Raw genomic sequence first — 17942 nt, 5'->3', positions numbered from 1 at the left:
TCATCCTCTTTCCTTTTATTCTCTCCAACCATCAGTCTCTGATCTCCCACTCTTCCTCTGTCTTTTCTCCTTTTGGTAGGAATTCAGAAGAATACCATACCTCACCTTGACTTCCAACCAAGCTAAACAGGATTGGGTACAGGTATGGATTTCCATCCATAATAATTCTCTTTGTAGAAATATTTGTGAACTTTATATATTAAGCTTTATTTTTAAAGATTTAATTTAGATTAGAGACCTAGCTTCATTTTTGCATGTGGAGATGCTCATCCACATATTGGCAAGAGGAGCTGTTCTCAGTAGTCCTCACTGCTTATGACAAAAAAAGCTATATTCATTTATTATTTATATGTTTTCATGTTATTGAGATGAAGATTTCCTTGTTGGTTCAAGTATTTGTACTTCAACATATAAAATACTGGCATGTTCGTTATTGAGGAAGAGGAAAAAGCAAGAACAAGAATAAGAAAGAAGAGGAGGAGGAGGAGAAAGAAAATAAACTTCTTATGGATTATATTAAACACCTCTTTTCCTAAAACAAGACTGGTAATTTAGTAAATATGGGTTTTATAGGTGTTAAAGGATAAAGACTAAAAGATGGCTGGAGATTTGATTTGCTTACAGTTGGGAGTCCAAGCATAATCCCAGCAGATGGAAATAGCAGATGGGTTTTGACTCAGCTCTTAGTATTTTAAGTGAGTCATCACAGCTGGATAAACCCTATGGTAGTCGTGGGCTTTTAATGCATACAATCATATTCCCAATAGAATTGTTGGAATTTAATGCTGGCCAATATATTATGAGAGGAGAATTAGGAGAGCAGGCATTTGCTGTTGAAATTTGTCGAAATTGCCTGATCAGAATAGAGATTTCAACAGGAAAGATAAATATATGAAATGTCAGAAACTAAGAAATGTAAATCTATGGATAACTACCACTTAAAATCAGTTCCCAGTTCTGAAGGCTTTGTTTACAGCTGGTTAAACAGATTTGGAATATTGGTAAGAGAATAATATAGGAGCTAGCATGAATCACTTTTTTAACAGAAACATTATAATGCCCTCAGGAATCATACTACAAGTTTTGCGGACAATGAAGAATAGTGGTTAGATACAGTACTTCAGTATTCTTGGGAACAAAAGCTGGGTTCAAATCATGCCTCAGAAATTGGTTAGCTATATTACCCTAGACAATTCACAACCTTTCTGAATCTCAGTTTTTTCTTCTCTAGAAAAAATATAACAATAGCAATCTATCATACTTGGTTATTGTTAAGATAATATAAGTTAATTAAAGTTTTTTGAAAAATTTAAAAGGTTTATTCAAATGGTAACTATTATTAATCTAACCTTAATGACATGAGAGACAATATTAAGTTCCCATTAAACTGTGACTCAAAGATCATAGGAAGTAAGAGATTTAGAAATTCAAAATGAGTATGTCATAAAACTGAGTGAACTTGAGAGATGTATGGCAAAGAATAAATCAGAAAAAAAAATCGCTGCAATATATATGTTCACTAGCAAAAACTCTAAATGGGATAAAGAGTCTTGTTACATTCTTGGTGATAATAACCAATATTAGAACTTCTGATTAATCAAAAGGCAAAGAGCATCAGAGAACTGAAAGGCAAGGAAATCTGCTAGTCTACAAAATAGCAGTATGAAGTGGTGGAAGTCTTCACCAATGATATCCCTGGATGCCTAAAAGAGGAATGCTTGGATCATCACATAAAGAGAAGTCTAAGAATGAAGAGTTATGGACTTAGATCACAAATGTTCCCATTAGTGTCATTTATCCTAAAAAAGATCTTCGGGGATAATGAATGTAAATGTGACCTTGATCAGCATTCTGATATAAAATCAAATCTATAGAAACTGGAGGCAATGAAATATGCCAGCTGGATTTAATTCAGCTGGAGGCAATCTCTTATATTAGTAGAGGGGTCAAGGAGGAAATTTAACAAATTGAACAAAAGTTAAATCTGGAGGGATTTAACATCCACTGGTGATCTTAGTGGGACGGCTTAATCTCTTTGGCTTCCTCATTGGTAAAATGAGAGGGTGAGTTTAGTTGACCTTGAAGACCATGATCTTGTAACTAGGTCTCCAAGGTTATTTTGTCTGACAGTAGACACCCCGGTGATCAAACAGCTTCAAACTGACAGGCATTAATACTTGGGCTGTCCACAGGCAGGGAAGCCAATTGAGTCACAACATTTGAGGCTGAGGACACCACAGAAAGAGACTGAATTATTGTAGACTACAAGTTGGAGAGCCGAGTTCCCAATTCTGTGAGAGACACAGAGGAAGAAATAACAGATAGATATGAAGATGATCAGAAGGCAAATGGAGAGAAAATGTGGATAAGCACATCCACAGTCCACCAGGACTTCTAATGCTTTTTTTTATTCACCAATGAAATGCTATTGCACAATGACTAGAATTGTAATATCATTTCCTGACTAACAGCAGTCACTTGGGGAATACCCCTTTCTCCTTCCTTCCTTTTTGTCAGAAGTGACTGGGTTTTAAATCTTAGCTTTATTTCAAATTGTTCACTTGCTATTTTCCTATCATTTTGAAGTTTGCTTGCCCTAGACAAATATAAGACTGATCTTCTATTCAGAGAAGCAGGATCTTTATCCTGGCTTGTTGAATTAAACATGTCAAGAAGACAATAATTATTAGCCTGTGGAAATGAGCATTTTAAAAGATCAGAGGAAGGAAACTGTATGAGTTGGGGGCCAGCTTGCTTTTACACTAGCTGTTCTTAACCTTTTGGTATCAAGGATCCCTTTGGACATCTATTGAAATCTATGGAATCTTTCTTCAAACCATATTTTAAAGACAATTAAAAAAAACCCCAGGAGATTACAAAAGAAATTGTTATATTACCAAACATTTATCAGAATATTTTTTTTGAAAAGAATGAACTCACAGATTGCAAGTTTAGAACTGCTGAGACTAACATCAGTCAATTATTATAGTGAGATGTGACAAGTATAATGAGGATCTTTTAGCAAGAACTTAGCCACCAACCTAAAAAAGAGGGGATAGGAAATAAAGGTAAATATCCAATGTAAGCATCTTCAGCCAGCCCAGGGAGAGGAGATATATATGGTCTATTGCAGTGGTCCTCAATGTGTAGTCCAAAGAATTGTTGGGGGTCTCTGAAACCCTTCAGAGGGTCTACAAATTCAAAATTATTTTTTATTTCTAATATAGTAAATAGCTATAAATATAACCCATGTGAATAAAAACTCTTTGAAGAGATCCTTGATAGTTTTTTTTTTTTTTTTTTTTAACAACATGAAGATACTGAGAACAAAAATTTGAGAACCACTGGTCTATTGGGAGGAGTCTTCAGACACTTGGTAAGATAAGATAAGCAGCACATAAGGAGATGGCTTTTTTCTTCTTATTCCCAAGAAGAAACCATGTGTCATGAATGGGACATTTCTCTCTCCACTTACTTTAAAATAACTGACAAGTGGTTATCAAGATTTTGTGGAAAGGTATCAAAAGAGGGAAAGTCCATCGGGTCTAAAGCCAGGTTCTTTGATTTTTTTTTTAACTGTTTGAATCCCTTGGACATTTTTCTAAATTACATCTTTGTAACTTCCACTCTTTACTCTTAACCCAAACGAAACAAACCATATTTTTCCTTTCCATGATGAATTGTTCAAATATCTGAAAAGAACTATGTTCCCTCTCTTTTTCCACTGTCTTCTCTTCCCCAGGTTAAATTTCCCCAGTTTCTTTATTTGATCCTCAGATGACATGAGATCAGGGCTCTTTATCATACTGGTTACCTTCCTCTGGACATGCATCAGCTTATCAGCTCTTTCAGATTCTGGTCCCCACAACTGAAGACAACATTCTGAATGAGATCTGATTTAAAAAAAGGTTTGTGGGATGATCATTCTCACCTCGTCTGATGCCTGGAAGATTTCTCCCTCTTAATGTAGCCAGTGTCATTACTTTTTATAGTTGTCACATCCCAATGCTGACATCACTGATTGTTTCTTCTTTTATTCATAAAATTGACTTTCTTTTCTGTTCACCTTCTTGATCATAGATCCTTTGAATTCTTTTCTCCATGTTTTTTGTTTTTTGTTTTTTTTCTGAGAGGCAGAGAGGTGCTCACATAAGATGATTCGGTTACATGAATCCAAGATGCTGCAGACTCTGCACCAATCCCTGAGCCAATGCATCCCAGAGGCAATGAAGGTAAGGAGGGGAGAAAGTCATGGAAGAAAAAAGTAGAAATGAAGCTCTACTGTGATTCCTTTGGTTTGCAGAGGAAAAACTCAGCAATGAAACTGGAGAAGGAAGTGGGATGGCACCTAAAGGGAAATGAATGGACTGTGATCAATTTACTATAATTTTCTGTACCTCCATTTCTTTTTTGATGAGGCAATTGGGGTTAAGTGACTTGCTCAGGGTCGCACAACTGGGAAGTGTTAAGTGTCTGACATCATATTTGAACTCAGGTCCTCCTGACTTCAGGGCTGGTGCTCTATCTATTGTGCCACCTAGCTGCTCCTATACCTCCATTTCTTAATTTATAAAGTGTGTACTCCCATTGTCTCTCCTAGAATTCTGTCTTAGAATCATTGCTCTTACTATTCTAGAATCTAGATCCTGGGAAGAAAGAAAAAAGACTGGAACCCATGGACAGACTAAGAGATAGACAGAAACAGATATATAAAGAAATATGGAAACAGACTAAAAAGAGCCAGAGCCAAAGATAGAGAGTTAGAGACAGAGAGAGGCATATATTAAGTGTTCACTATATGCCAGGAATTGACCTGGGAATTCAAATATAAGAGGGAAAAAATGATATCCTTTCTCTTAAAGAGTTTATATTGTAATGAGAGAAGACAATGATTAGTTGGTGAGAAACAAAGATAGTTGGTGAGAGAAAGGGAAAACCACATGAACATGAACTAGGAGAGCCTGGAGAACCAGGAGTAGAGCCTTGAGAAAGCTCGAACACTTCCTGAAATGGTAGGTTTCCTGGGCAGAAACTCAACAATCAGAGGAAGGGTCTTGATGGATAGAGAAATTTACAAATAAGATGATTCCTCTCTCCTTGCATTTCCTTAGTAAAGAATCTGGCCAGGAAGGGATGGGAATGTAGAGAGAGGAAGGCAAGAGAGGATAGGAATAATATCATTTTCTAGGGCACCAACAAAGCACTATTATGGCACTGGATGTCACTCTAGAAAAGTTCATGCTTGGAGGGTCCTCTTTTCTTTGTCCCCATATCACTTCTCCACTTCAGGTTACTTCCTTCTACTTTTAGACTCATCGTCTGCTTCTGTTGTCTACTTTAGGTATATGGTTCCATCTTTAACATCATTCGTGGAAACCCCTTCAACCTGGAGGTGCTGGTGGACTCCTGGCCAGACTATCAGACTGTCATTACCCGGCCTCAGAAGCAGGTAGGTCCAGTGAGTACTAAAGTATTAGAAAAGGGATATTAAGGCCAAGAGATTTCTGACGGGAAAAAGAAGTCTTCCTTCCCCACTTAAGACTTCATAGAGTTGCCCTAAATTTGTAAGACAATTAAATCACTATAGAAGCTCATCTTTAGATTTGGGTTTTGATTGGTTATGGCAGCTTTCACACTCTTCTCTTACTTTCCACACCTAAGCTAACAAAATTTCCCACTACTATGTCACTTCTTGCCAGTCTCCTTAAGGACAATAATCTCATTTCTTCTTTCCTGCCAGCGTGCATTTGGATAGTTACATAAATTTTCATTCCTGATTTTATAACTTCCCAGGTCCTTAAAGATTTTATATTCTTTTGAGTTATTTTGTTCTCTTATCATATTCATTTTAAAATGTGGTCATTCTACCCTATACTCAAGCCATCCCTTGAATATAAGATTTAAAAAGAAAAAGAAAATAATGTTGCTTGGCAAAAACCAACTAATACATCAATCATATTTGAAAGGATGAACGATATTTGGACACACTATGCAAAGATGATTTAAGAAAATCACTAAAAACAATCTGCTCACTATTCCTAAGATTGATTTCAATTCTAAATCTCATTACTTTTTTATGTTGATCTGAAGACCATTTCAAGTCACACTTAAAGCTTCTTTTTGAAATTCTATTTATTCCTTAAGCTTCAGACCAACATTTAAAGATAACTTTCTCCTTTTCTTTTTTGTGCTCTCACTTTACCTGTGCCCTCCCTCTCTCCCCGCATGCATATATACACACAAATATGCTGTAACATATAGATGTATATTTTTATCTAAATATCTATTGTATGTAAACATGGAGAGATTTAGTTCATTTGTGATACTTCATTCCTAAAAGATTTTAATAACACTCCTTTCCTTGTATTTTCTCCCTTTATTAGAATGTAATTTTATGGAAGGCACAAACTGTCTTTACTTTTGTATTTGTCTTTGACATAATGCTTGGCAAACAGTGTAAGATTACATACATACGTGTATATATATGTGTGTGTGTGTGTATGTATATACACACACACACATATATATATGACTATAATTATGCATCCGTAGATTTATTTTGAGACAATACACCTATACACACTATGTGTATATATATGAATATGACATGGCAGTATCCATATATGTATATTTATACACACATGTAAAATGTATACACATAAATATATAATTTATGCAAATACATTCTTTAATATGCACATGTAAATATATGTATGTATATGTATATATAATTTACAATATGTCAGACAGGATGCTACTAGTCAGGAGTATAAAACTATTAACAGTTCCTAAACCTACATAGCTTATATCCTGGTAGAAGAAAACAGAACAAAGAGGGGACAAATATATTGTTTGTCCCCTGTTCTTGAACAGACCAGGTCACCAGGAAGGAGATAGCACAACTTTCAAGTGAAATGGATTTAAGTGAGAGAAGGCTGTGAAAAGTCACCAGCCTTACCCTGTCTTCTGGATCCATCTGGACCCAGTGGCCCCCATGAGGACAACTGCTGATGATCTTGGATGTAGTGGGAGACCTTGGCCTGTTAGAGCTAAGGCCTTTCCCAGGTTTCCCAGGTGTATGAGGCATAGTCCATTCAATGATTAAGAGCAGAATAAAAATGAGGCCAAAATGGCCTCTTCTATCTCATCAAAAGTAAAATAAAATAAATCTGGGAGGGGAAGACTATCAAGGTTTCTGGCAAAAATAATTAAATGCTATTTCAGTCACTTTGAGCATCAGAATCTAAAGAATGACCAAATAAAGTTTGGGCTAGAATCGATTGGTGACCAATCAATGAGAGCCAGAGTGTGGTATAGGTATACACACACATATATGCATATATGTGTTTTATGTAGTTTTAGCAAATCAAGGATCATTCCACACACAAAGTAAAATAACAGTATATTTCGATCTTCATTCAGAGTTTCTATGAGGGAGATACAGTTTTTATCATATGCCTTTTAGAAATGATTTTGGACTTTTGTATTGCTGGATATAATTGTCATTCATCTTTGATCCTTGAACAATTTTATGGTTTTAGTGTGCAATGTTTTCCTCGTTGTATTCATTTCACTTTTTATCAATTTGTCTAGATCTCTGCAGGCTTTTTTTCTCCTGAGATCATCATTTCTTATATGGAATAATATTCCATTGCCATCATATACCACAACTTGTTCAGCCATTCCCCACTTGATACATGTACTGTTTATTTCCAACACCTTGCCACCACAAAAAGAGCTGCCAGAAGTACTTTTGTATTACATAAGTCTTTTTCTCTCTTCTGAAATTTTTTCACCTCCCCCAATCTTGATCTTTCCTGCAGCCAATGATGGATGACAAAGATCATTACACAAACACTTACCACATCTTCTCGAAGGACTTCCAGAAATTGCCAGCGATTCTAGAATGTGATAGTGTCATCAACTGGAAACAAAGTCTCACAATTGAAGGTAACATATTGAAGGTGAAAGAAAAACGATTTTATTTAAGTCTCACAACAACCCAGTGAGGAATGCATTCCTGGAATTGTGAAGGAAAAAGCTTAGTCTCAGAGTAAGTGACTGCCAAGGACTACAGAGCTTCAGAAGCAGAATTTGGGGTAAAATTTTTCTGATTTGGAGGCCAGTGATCAATTCCATGTTTTATGTTCCCATCATGCTTACTCTTTATATTGTACCATACTATGTTTAGATATAAACAAGGAGAATATAATGTGATGTGTGTTTTGAAAGAATGTATAATTTACATAAATAACGTCTATTATCCAATGAGAACATGATAGGGGAGATAGGGAATGAAGGTGTTATAACCAGTTTGAGATAGGGAAACTGAAGCTTAGAGAGATTAAAGTGCCTGCCCAAGGAAATACAATTGATTAGAGAGAATGGTGTTTGATCTTGGACCTATTGATTACAAGTCCATCACTCTTTGATATATAGCCCTTCAATCTTGAACCAAAATCCTGATGTACAAATAGTATTGGATTGTAGGAAGAGCCCCACATTCAGAGTCAGAATGTATGATTTCTCATCCTGGCTCCGTCTCTTCCTTAGTGGGTGACTTTGGGATACTTAATTTCTTTCTCTGGAAAATGAGGGGACTGAAATGGATGATCTTCCATTATTCTATTATGCTATTATTCTTGTTTAAGAGAGTGACAAAGTTCTATGTAAGTTGAAGAGAGATTTCTTTTCGTTTTTGACTAGAGAAAGCTTTGCAGACCACCGAATACTCTTTGCTGTCTGAGCATGAGCACTAAAGACTGAATTAACAGAGAGTGACACATTTCTGAAATCAGTTATTTCTCTTGTCCCTCATGTGCCTTTACTCAGTCAGATATGGGAAAAGCCAGACAGATGCTGAAAATAGTGATTAATCTAGTTTGCTGAACAGGAAAGTGTTCTCTTGTCCCTCATGTGCCTTTACTCAGTCAGATATGGGAAAAGCCAGACAGATGCTGAAAATAGTGATTAATCTAGTTTGCTGAACAGGAAAGTGTTGGTGGTTTTCCTTAGTCTCAGTTGCAATAAATAATTAATCCAAAATCTCAGCCAGCTGCTAAAAATTGCAAACGTTTATTTCTCCTTACAAATCAGCCCGGTTAGTTGAGGCCTATCTCTCTGCCTGGCTCCAAGAGATCTTGTAGCTTTGTCCTTGGCTTCTGCCTCTGCTTTCTTCAGCCTCCAGTCAGTTCCGACTTGTGGCTTCTCAATCTCCAGTCTGTGGCGAGTAGTCTTTTCTTCCAGAGTGTTCTTTCTCAGAGCCCTGTTGATGTTCCGGAGAAATTCCTCCTTCGCTCCAAGAACTTCCTTCATTTATGTGATCTCCCAAAGGTTAACTCTGCCTTCTGGAGGGAGAGGGATTCTGGGTTATCTCCCAGAGTGCTCTCTGATCCTAAGGGAGGTGTGAATTCAGCTCTCATACTAGCCCTGAACTCTCGTGTGAACTCCATTGAGTACTTAGATACTTGAGCTCTCTAAAGGTGTGAACACAAGCATTGTTCAATCAGTTCCACCTAATACCTTGTTTCAAGTTCTGGCCCAAAATCAGATCAAATCAACTCTAATATCTTCACATTTTGTAAAGAAATGTCTTAACACTTTGTAAAAGATTCCAACAGGAAAGTAGGGATAATGTTCAAGATTATTAAATGAATTCCCTGAAAGGGAGGTTAGACACCGCGTAGTCAAAAACCTTAATTAAATGAGAAAAATCGTCAGAATGCTTAGCACGATTCCAGGCCCATCGTAAGTGATAGATAAATACTTGCTCCCTACCTCTGTTCTTATATCTTCTCATATGAAGATACTGCCCCACTCATTGCACCTTTTCCATAACAAGGCAATAAAATCCCATGAATAGTGTAATGGACATGAAGTCAGGCAGACATTCTGCCTTAGACACTGGCTAAGTCATTTAACTTTTCTCCAGTTTCCTCATCTGCAAAACTATAGATTTTGAAATCTCTTTTAGCCTTAAATCTCTGAGCTATTGTGGGAGTAGGTGCTATAGCAGATAGACTTGGTATCAGGAGGACTTGAATTTGATTCTTTCCTCAGGCACTCACTGGATGGCTGACCCTAAGCAACTCCCTTAGCTTCTCTGGGCCTCAATTTCTCCCTTTATAAAATGAGGGGGTTCACTTAATGGCTTCTAAAGTTTATTCCATCTTTGATCAATGATGTTATGATTCTCTGTTGAGATAGTTAAGCCATATTCCTACTGTTCTCCTTTCTCTAGGTTGCCAAAATGGTTTAAATGAAAAGATACAAGATGTTGTGGCTTTCAAGTCAGTAAAGGTGGATTACTCCAAGAGGTTTCTCTACATGACAGAAGATGTTTTCAAATTCATTGCCTCCAATGCAAGCAAGCTGATGAAGTCAAATGAAGTAGCCAGTTTAGAAAATGTGACATTTAAAAGGTGGGGAATAATTGTTCAATAATCCAAAACCAATAAGCATTGAGGGAGCACCTACTACATTCCAGGTTCTGTTCTAAGGGATGGATATAAAAATACAAAGTAGATTGATGCTTTTGCTCAAGGCTCTCACACTCTTTCGGGAGATAACATGCACAAACATATCACACGGGGTATATGTACACCCACATAGTAGAAAATGCAAACACAAAGTAGATATGTTGCAATTGGATGCTAGATGAACAGAATTTCCTCCTGGAATGAGAAAAGGCTTTATATAGAAAGTTCGTTAACATAATTGTTAAGGGAGGTAATTGTTGTAATAAGCAAAGATATTTGCTTATTATATTATATATTTATATTTTGCTCTATTGTTTCTGAAAGGGACTGCTCAGACTCCTTTGATATGTAATTAGGGTATTTTATAATGGTACATTATGCATTCATTAAAATAAGATGTATCCTTTAACAACATCATTCAAGAAGGAGGAGGAGGAAGTAGTGGAGAAGAGAAAAGAGATAGAGGAGGAAAAAATGAAGGAGAAGAAGATAATAAAGTAGTAGTAGTAGCAGCAGTAGCATCATCATCAACATCCTCCTCCTCATCATCATCATCATGAGCAGCAGCAGCAGCAGTAGTAGTAGTAGTAAATAGTAGTAGTAAGAAGTAGTAGTAGTAGTAGTAGTAAGTAGTAGTAGTAGTAGTAGTAGTAGTAGTAGTAGTAGTAAGTAGTAGTAGTAGTAGTAAGTAGTAGTAGTAGTAGTAATAGTAGTAAAGGTGATGAGGAAGGGCATTCCAGAGATGGAAGACTACTACTGCAAATTCTATTGCACAGAGTTATAAAATGGAGTAATGTGGAAGAGGAAGAGTAAAAAGTCTGTACTGTAATATACATGAAGAATAATGTGTAATTAAACTAGGAAAGGAGTTTGGAGGTAAGTTGAAAATGGTATTAAATGAGAAATAAAGGGACTTTTATTTATTTCTAGACATAATGAGAGTCCCCATGGTTTCTTGAGTTGGGAAGTTGTTAGGTCAGGTCTGTATTTTACAAACATCACTTTCGTGGTTGCATGGAGAGTGGAGCATAGTGAGAAGACAATTGAGGCAGGGAAATGAAATTGGAATCTCCTGCACTAGTTCTAGGTGAGAGCTAAGCAGAATTTGAGCAAGGGCCATGTGCATAGGAAGAAGAGGACAGATGCAAGAAGCCAAAGATTTGCTTTCCTGATTTAATTCTTACAATGGATAAGGGAGAACTTCCAAAAAATAACCACCCATGACTTACTAGTGACATGGTCCTCAGATGTTACAAGAAGATAAGAATAATAGCTAGCACTTCTAGATCACTTTGATGATTGTAGAGTGACTTACACATGTTGTGTCAGTTGATCTTTATAACAATGCTAGGAGCTAGGTGCTATTCTTAGTGAGAAAACTGAAGTTGCCACACTTTAAGTGGTTTGCTCAGGGCTTACATAGGTAATAAATAATTGATGCCAGATTTGAACTCAGATCTTTCTGCCTCCAGACCCAGTGCGCTATCCACTGAACCACCCACAGGAAAAAATGTCTCCTGAATAAAATGATTAAAAAATCTACATGATACACATGTAGAAAGACAGGTGTTATGGTATAGTGGGTAAAAAGATGATCTATAAGTCAAAGTGAAATGAATTCATGTCTTTTCTGTGAAAAAGATCTCTGTGATCTTGGAAAATTACTTAATTTCTCAATGTCTTAAATTCAATTCAACAAATGACAAGGCTTATTGATATCCAAAAGATTGGTTCTATTACACAAGACTCTTGATATGAAAGGAGATATGGGGCAAATTAAATACCAGTTTCAACAATGCTGGGTTCTTGAATGCTATGACTAGAAATAGAAAGTTGTGGACGAGCTCCCAAATTGAGTATGGGTTTAAAAAACAGACTAAAAATCTCTCTTTGGAAAACCCATGTAGCTAAGCTTGAAGAAACTCATGCCCAATGGATTCATGGGGAGGGAAAGGGGGAAGGAAACTGTGAACAGTAGCTCATGACTATTATATCATATAGTGTGACTTATACCATATTGTAGTCCTCTTTAGTTCTCAATAAGCTAAAAGTGTTTTCAAAATATTGAAGGTCAGTGTGAATAGAGAAATTTGTCCATTTTGTTCACTCAATACTGAGCCATGTGTAATGCACTGGGCTAGATGCTATAGGAGATAAAGATGAGATTACCTTCCCTCTAATAAACCAGTCTTGTAATCCTACAAGTTAAAAAACAAATTGTTAAGAAAGTGAGGTAACGATTACTTCCAAATATAGGGACAAAAAGATGATTTCTTAAGGAGTGTCACTTGAAATGGGTTTTGAAGGATGGAGAGGCTATCAACAGATGAAGACAGGAGTGAGGGGGAGGTTAGAGATGGCTTTTAGGGAGATTGCTAATTTAGGGAATATGAGGAGCAAAGGCCTAAACATGGGAAGGTTCAGGAAGTCTTTGGAAAACAAGTAAGAAATAAAGTAATGTTTTCCTTTGCAGAACAAATAACAATTTCAAGCTTTCCCTGTTGGATGTTTCCCATGCTGAATTTGTGAATAACAACTGGAAATATAGGCAGAATGAGAAAAGCCTGAGATTTATCAAACGCTGCCTTCAAAACTTCCCTGGATTCTATCTGCTGGATCCAGAAGGGAACCCCATAGCTTGGACTATAATGGAACACACTAATGAAGTGAGGATGGGTTATACCCTACCTGAATATCAAGGCAGAAGAATTACACAGTGGATGGGGATTAATTGTATGCAATATCTGAAAGAGACCAATATGCCATTTTATTGTCAGGTGGAGTCGATGAATGAGAGCGCTCATAGATTAATGAAGTCTCTTGGTTTCCAATTGTTGGATAGTGGCTGGCATGAATGGAAATGTGTGCCAGTTGAATTTTAACTGCCATTTTTCAACCCAATTACCCTTATTTCTAAACTCTCTTCTCAATTCTTGGGGTGGCCGTGGGAGACATCATCCATCAGTGTCAACTAACAATTATTTGGAAGTCAACAATTTGTTCCCTCTCAATAGATATCAACACATGAAAATTTCAGGAAAAATACTATTCTTGGAATTAGAAAGGTTTGAATTCAAGTCTTACTTGTTTCTAATAAGATGTGTGATCCTAGGCAAGTCCCTTCAACTTTCCAGGAAGCTATAGAATAAGGGACTTGGACTAGTAAAGTGAAAGCTCCTTCTAGTTCTCCCATTCTAGGCTTCCACAGAGTTTTACATAGACAGGATGGTATGATGGAGATGGACAAAACTGGTTAACTTGTTGCAGTCCCATAGCCACATTTCCTAAATGGCTCTGAAGCTGGCAAAAATCTTTTAAAACAGTTTTTTATTTTCAAAATACATGAAAAGATAGTTTCAATATTCACCCTTACAAAATGGTGTGTTCCAAACTTTTCTCCCTTCTTTCCCCTGCCCTTCTCTCCTGGACAGCAAGTGATCTAACATATGCTAATCATGTACAGTTCATATATATATATATATATGTATATATATATATCCATATTTATCCACAAAAAAATGAAATCAACAAGAAAAAAGAAATGAGAAAGAAAATAAAAGCAAGACTCCAACAACAAAAAAGTGAACATACCTATTTTGTGACAGTCGTCATAGTCATCTCTCTGGGTGCAGATGGCTCTCCCCATCACTTCTATTGGTATTGGTCTGAATCACCTTACTATTTAAGTGTCTCATCCATCAGAGTTGATCATCTTATAATCTTCTTGTTGTCATATACAATGATTTCCTGATTCTGTTCACTTCACTCAGCATCAGTTCATGTAAATCTTTCCAGCCCTCTCTAAAATCATATTGCTGATCATTTCTTATAGAACAGTAATATTCCATAACATTTATATGCCATAATTTATTCATCATTCTTCAACTGATGGGCATACACTCAGTTTCCACTTTCTTGTCACTACAAAAAGGGCTGCTGCAAACATTTTTGCACATGGGGGTCCTGTTCCCTATTTTATGATCTCTTAAACCTCTTCCATATCAACCCTAGAATATGAAAAACAAAGTTCTGTGCATATAACAGAAAACATGTCTCTTCTGATTAAGGAGTTTGACACTTGGGAGTTATAAAATTACTTTTAGACTTTATTACCTCTGGTCAATGTTATTTATACCCATTTTTCCATTTAGGGATAATGAGATTATACAGGTTTACCTTCCTGAGTTCAAATCTGTCCTCAGATACTTAGTCCTTTTCTGACTCTGAGCAAGTGGCTTAACTCTGTTTGCTTCAAGTTTTGCATTGTAAAATGAGCAAGAGAAGGAAAGGGCAAACCATTTCATTTTCTTTGCCAAAAAATGCCTAAATAGGGTCACAAAGTGTTTGACACTACCGAAATGCCCGAATGACAAAACATTATCTAACAGGTCAAGGAATTCAGCAAGTTTATTGATATTTTGACAGCATGAACATTTGCATCTCAAATGCCAAAAGTAGCTTGATAAGGGGATTTCTATTGACTCTAACTTACTCAGGTTAACCCATCAGGATCCAGATTCTGCTCAAAATGGTGTTTCTTAAAGGAACCAGATTAGAGTTTTTCCTGTGGTCAAGATGTCTACTTGCAAAGACTTCCCTCAAAATTGGCAGAACCATATTATCCTTTCTCTAGCTTATGGCACACAAACTCTAGAGTTTCAGTCAAGCACCAGAAGAGATTCAAAACCCAGTACAAATGCTGGCTTTTCTTGCCACCTCCATGAGAGGATATTGTGCCACTATACAGACAATAAGATAAGACAGACTCTGAAATGTAGAGCACAGGCTAACAATTTTGCAATCTGATTGTTTGATAACTTAAGTGTCAGGACTTTTCTTGAACCCGCAACAGAGTGGTAAAACTTGGAATTTTTTCAGAAAAGGCAAAGGTGACTGGCTAAAAGTTTGCTCAAGGGAGATGCTGTTAGAGAGAGCCAAGCTACATCTTAATCTATGTTGTCTACATTAATATAACTGCCAATTTCTTCTCTCGTTTTCTCTTTTGTCCTGACCTGTCCTATCTTCTCTTCTCCGCTTTTCTTCTTTTCTTTTCCTTCCACTTCATTTCATTCTCTTAGCTTTTTTTCCTCTGCTCTCTTTTTTTAGAATATTTAAAAATAAAGTGTCCTTGGACCATTATCATCTATGACCATATCTTAGTTAAGTACAGAAATGAAATCACTATGTTGAAAAATTTCAGATTTTTGCAGTTAGAAATAATGGATTCCAGGGGCTTTAATTTTACATATGATTGATTTTATTCTGTTTTTATCTTCAGGATCTTACATTTAGTATAATAAAACATTTCAAAACCTTAATTATACAACTCTTTATTATTAATAATGCCAAATATTGTTTAGTATGTATATAAATGATATGTATGATATGGATAAATGATATATATGATGTTGAAATTTAAATGATAAATAATTTTATCTGAATTTCAATAACAAATCATAATCACCACAGTTACCGATCAGTTGCCTTGTACATATGGAAAAATAAAATGTTTCATTTTTATTTTATTCTTTCAGCTACTATTCATTCATGATATTGCAACAAAAAACATCATATCAATTACTTTTGAAAGATTTTATTGTTGGGTCCAATATTTCAGTTTGCTACTAGTGGCTCATTCTCCACCATCAAGTTGGTTCATGATTTCTTCTATCAATATCTTTTTAAGGCCACACTTCCAGAGTCTGAGCATTGAAAGGATTCTCAGAGATCATCTTGCTTAATGGCTGGCTAAACAAGAATTCTCTCAAAAAGAAGATTTAGTAATTAATCCTACAACCTCTGCTTAGCAATTCTAATGGGAAATATCTTACCTCCTAAGACAGTCTAATTCTCTTTTGCACAGTTCTATTGTAAAGATTTTCCTTTCCTCAAGCTTAAGCCTACCACTTTGGAACTTAGGTCCATTTTTTCTGGTTCTATCCTCTGTCATTTTGGAACAAGAGAGATACATGTAATTCTTCAAAATGATTGGAAGGCTGAATTCATGACTCTCTTTAGCCTTCATTTCCAAGGATAAACTTTTTTCAATTCCTTCAATCCATGCAAAGGGTTTTATCACCAATTCATTGTGTTTATTTTCCATTGCACCCTTCCCAACTCATTGACAAATTTCCTAAAATGGGTTGCCCAAAACTAAGCACAATGCTTCAGTCTGGTCAGAAGAGAAAGTGGTAAGCTTTCACCTCTCTGGTAAAAAATATTCCTTTCTTTACCTGCTATCAATTTTAACTCTTCTTGAGGCAACAGTCTATTGTCCTGACCTGTAATAGGTAATAAGTGAATGAGCAGAGGACTATTTTAGACCTGATATAGTAGGTAGAGCTTCTAGAATTTTGACCCTTAGGTTTTCATATCTTACTTTCCATCTGTAAAATTTTCACTAGCTTGAAAACTGCTCCCCATCTTCTGCTAAGGCATGAAAGCTCTCCCTCTAGCCCTTCCTTGCTTGGTAATCTTCACAAAAAGTATTGTCTAGATCAGAGCTTTCAAGCACTTTTCTAGCATACAGCCAAAACATTCAAATGCATCCTGGAACAGATTAAAGTGTAACTCAGAAATATTTAATACAATAAATAAAATATAAATCACATCACATTTTAAAACTTTCAACATGGGGAATCTTATCTATAATTTAGAGGCCACCATTTTTATTTGAGTGTGATACTATTGGCAAAGACCATTTTATATTAGTAAAACAGATTATATCTTATATGTAGTATGTTAAATATGCCTTTTTTCTACATCACTGAGTTTAAATAAGTAAAACTAATGACTATGGGCCAAGGACTGATAAAATGTCCTTTACAGTTGACCTGGAATAAGAATTTGATGACTCATGTTTGCATTCTGTTACAGTTCTTTCCTCATTGTAAAGCTTCTGGAATTAATATTTCCTTCTCTGGGCAAATGAAAGTTTTGAACACAATGATCTACAAAATCATTTCTAGCTTTAACATTCTGTAATAATATTGAACAATAAACAAGAAAAGTTCATGAACAACCAGGAGCCAGTTGTATTTTCATTCACATATAATTTTCATTTCCCTGAGATTTCTAGCAGGCAGACAGTTTGAATGCCTCCAGAGTTGACTTAACAATTAAAAGTTCCTCCTTGACTCCAAAATCAAATAGTCCCTGTTGGTAGGGCAAACCTAGATGACATTCTGTATTATTTGCCAGTGTTCTCACAATTAGTACATTTGTTAATCCCGACCTAAGGCACTTTCACAGTAATTATCACTTGAAAATCTCTCCATGGATACCTGCCACAGATTGGAAATTTTTTATGATGCCTTGACTTTTCGTTCTTTCACTCCTCTTCATTTGATAATCCATGTATTTCTCTCAGAGGCATGAAGAAATTGCAAAATATCTGTCGAAGACATTTGCCATTACTCTCATAGACAAGTAGATTCCCTGGCTTTTCAGTTCCCTGATGTGGTT

General features: G+C 36.1%; 1 protein-coding gene across 2 annotated transcripts; it reads left to right on the top strand.

Annotated features, from left to right (window-relative positions):
- Positions 1-4113: 4113 nt before the first annotated feature.
- LOC100916412 (glycine N-acyltransferase-like protein 2) lies at positions 4114-13926 on the top strand. 2 transcript variants are annotated; one of them, XM_003774354.3, is made up of 5 exons: positions 4114-4232; positions 5342-5449; positions 7824-7950; positions 10241-10421; positions 12952-13926. In XM_003774354.3, the coding sequence occupies exons 1-5, from the start codon at positions 4155-4157 to the stop codon at positions 13358-13360; spliced, it is 903 nt and encodes a 300-aa protein (XP_003774402.1). In that variant the 5' UTR covers positions 4114-4154; the 3' UTR covers positions 13361-13926. The 2 variants fall into 2 exon arrangements, with proteins under 2 accessions (XP_003774402.1, XP_031798114.1); XM_031942254.1 differs by lacking the exon at positions 4114-4232 and adding an exon at positions 4665-5012.
- The last annotated feature ends 4016 nt before the right edge of the window (positions 13927-17942 follow it).

This window comes from Sarcophilus harrisii, chromosome 6 (genome assembly GCF_902635505.1).
Source record: "Sarcophilus harrisii chromosome 6, mSarHar1.11, whole genome shotgun sequence".
NCBI lineage: Eukaryota > Metazoa > Chordata > Mammalia > Dasyuromorphia > Dasyuridae > Sarcophilus > Sarcophilus harrisii.
The sequence above is the reverse complement of the archived record's forward strand: the minus strand, read 5'-3'. Positions and strand labels throughout refer to the sequence as shown.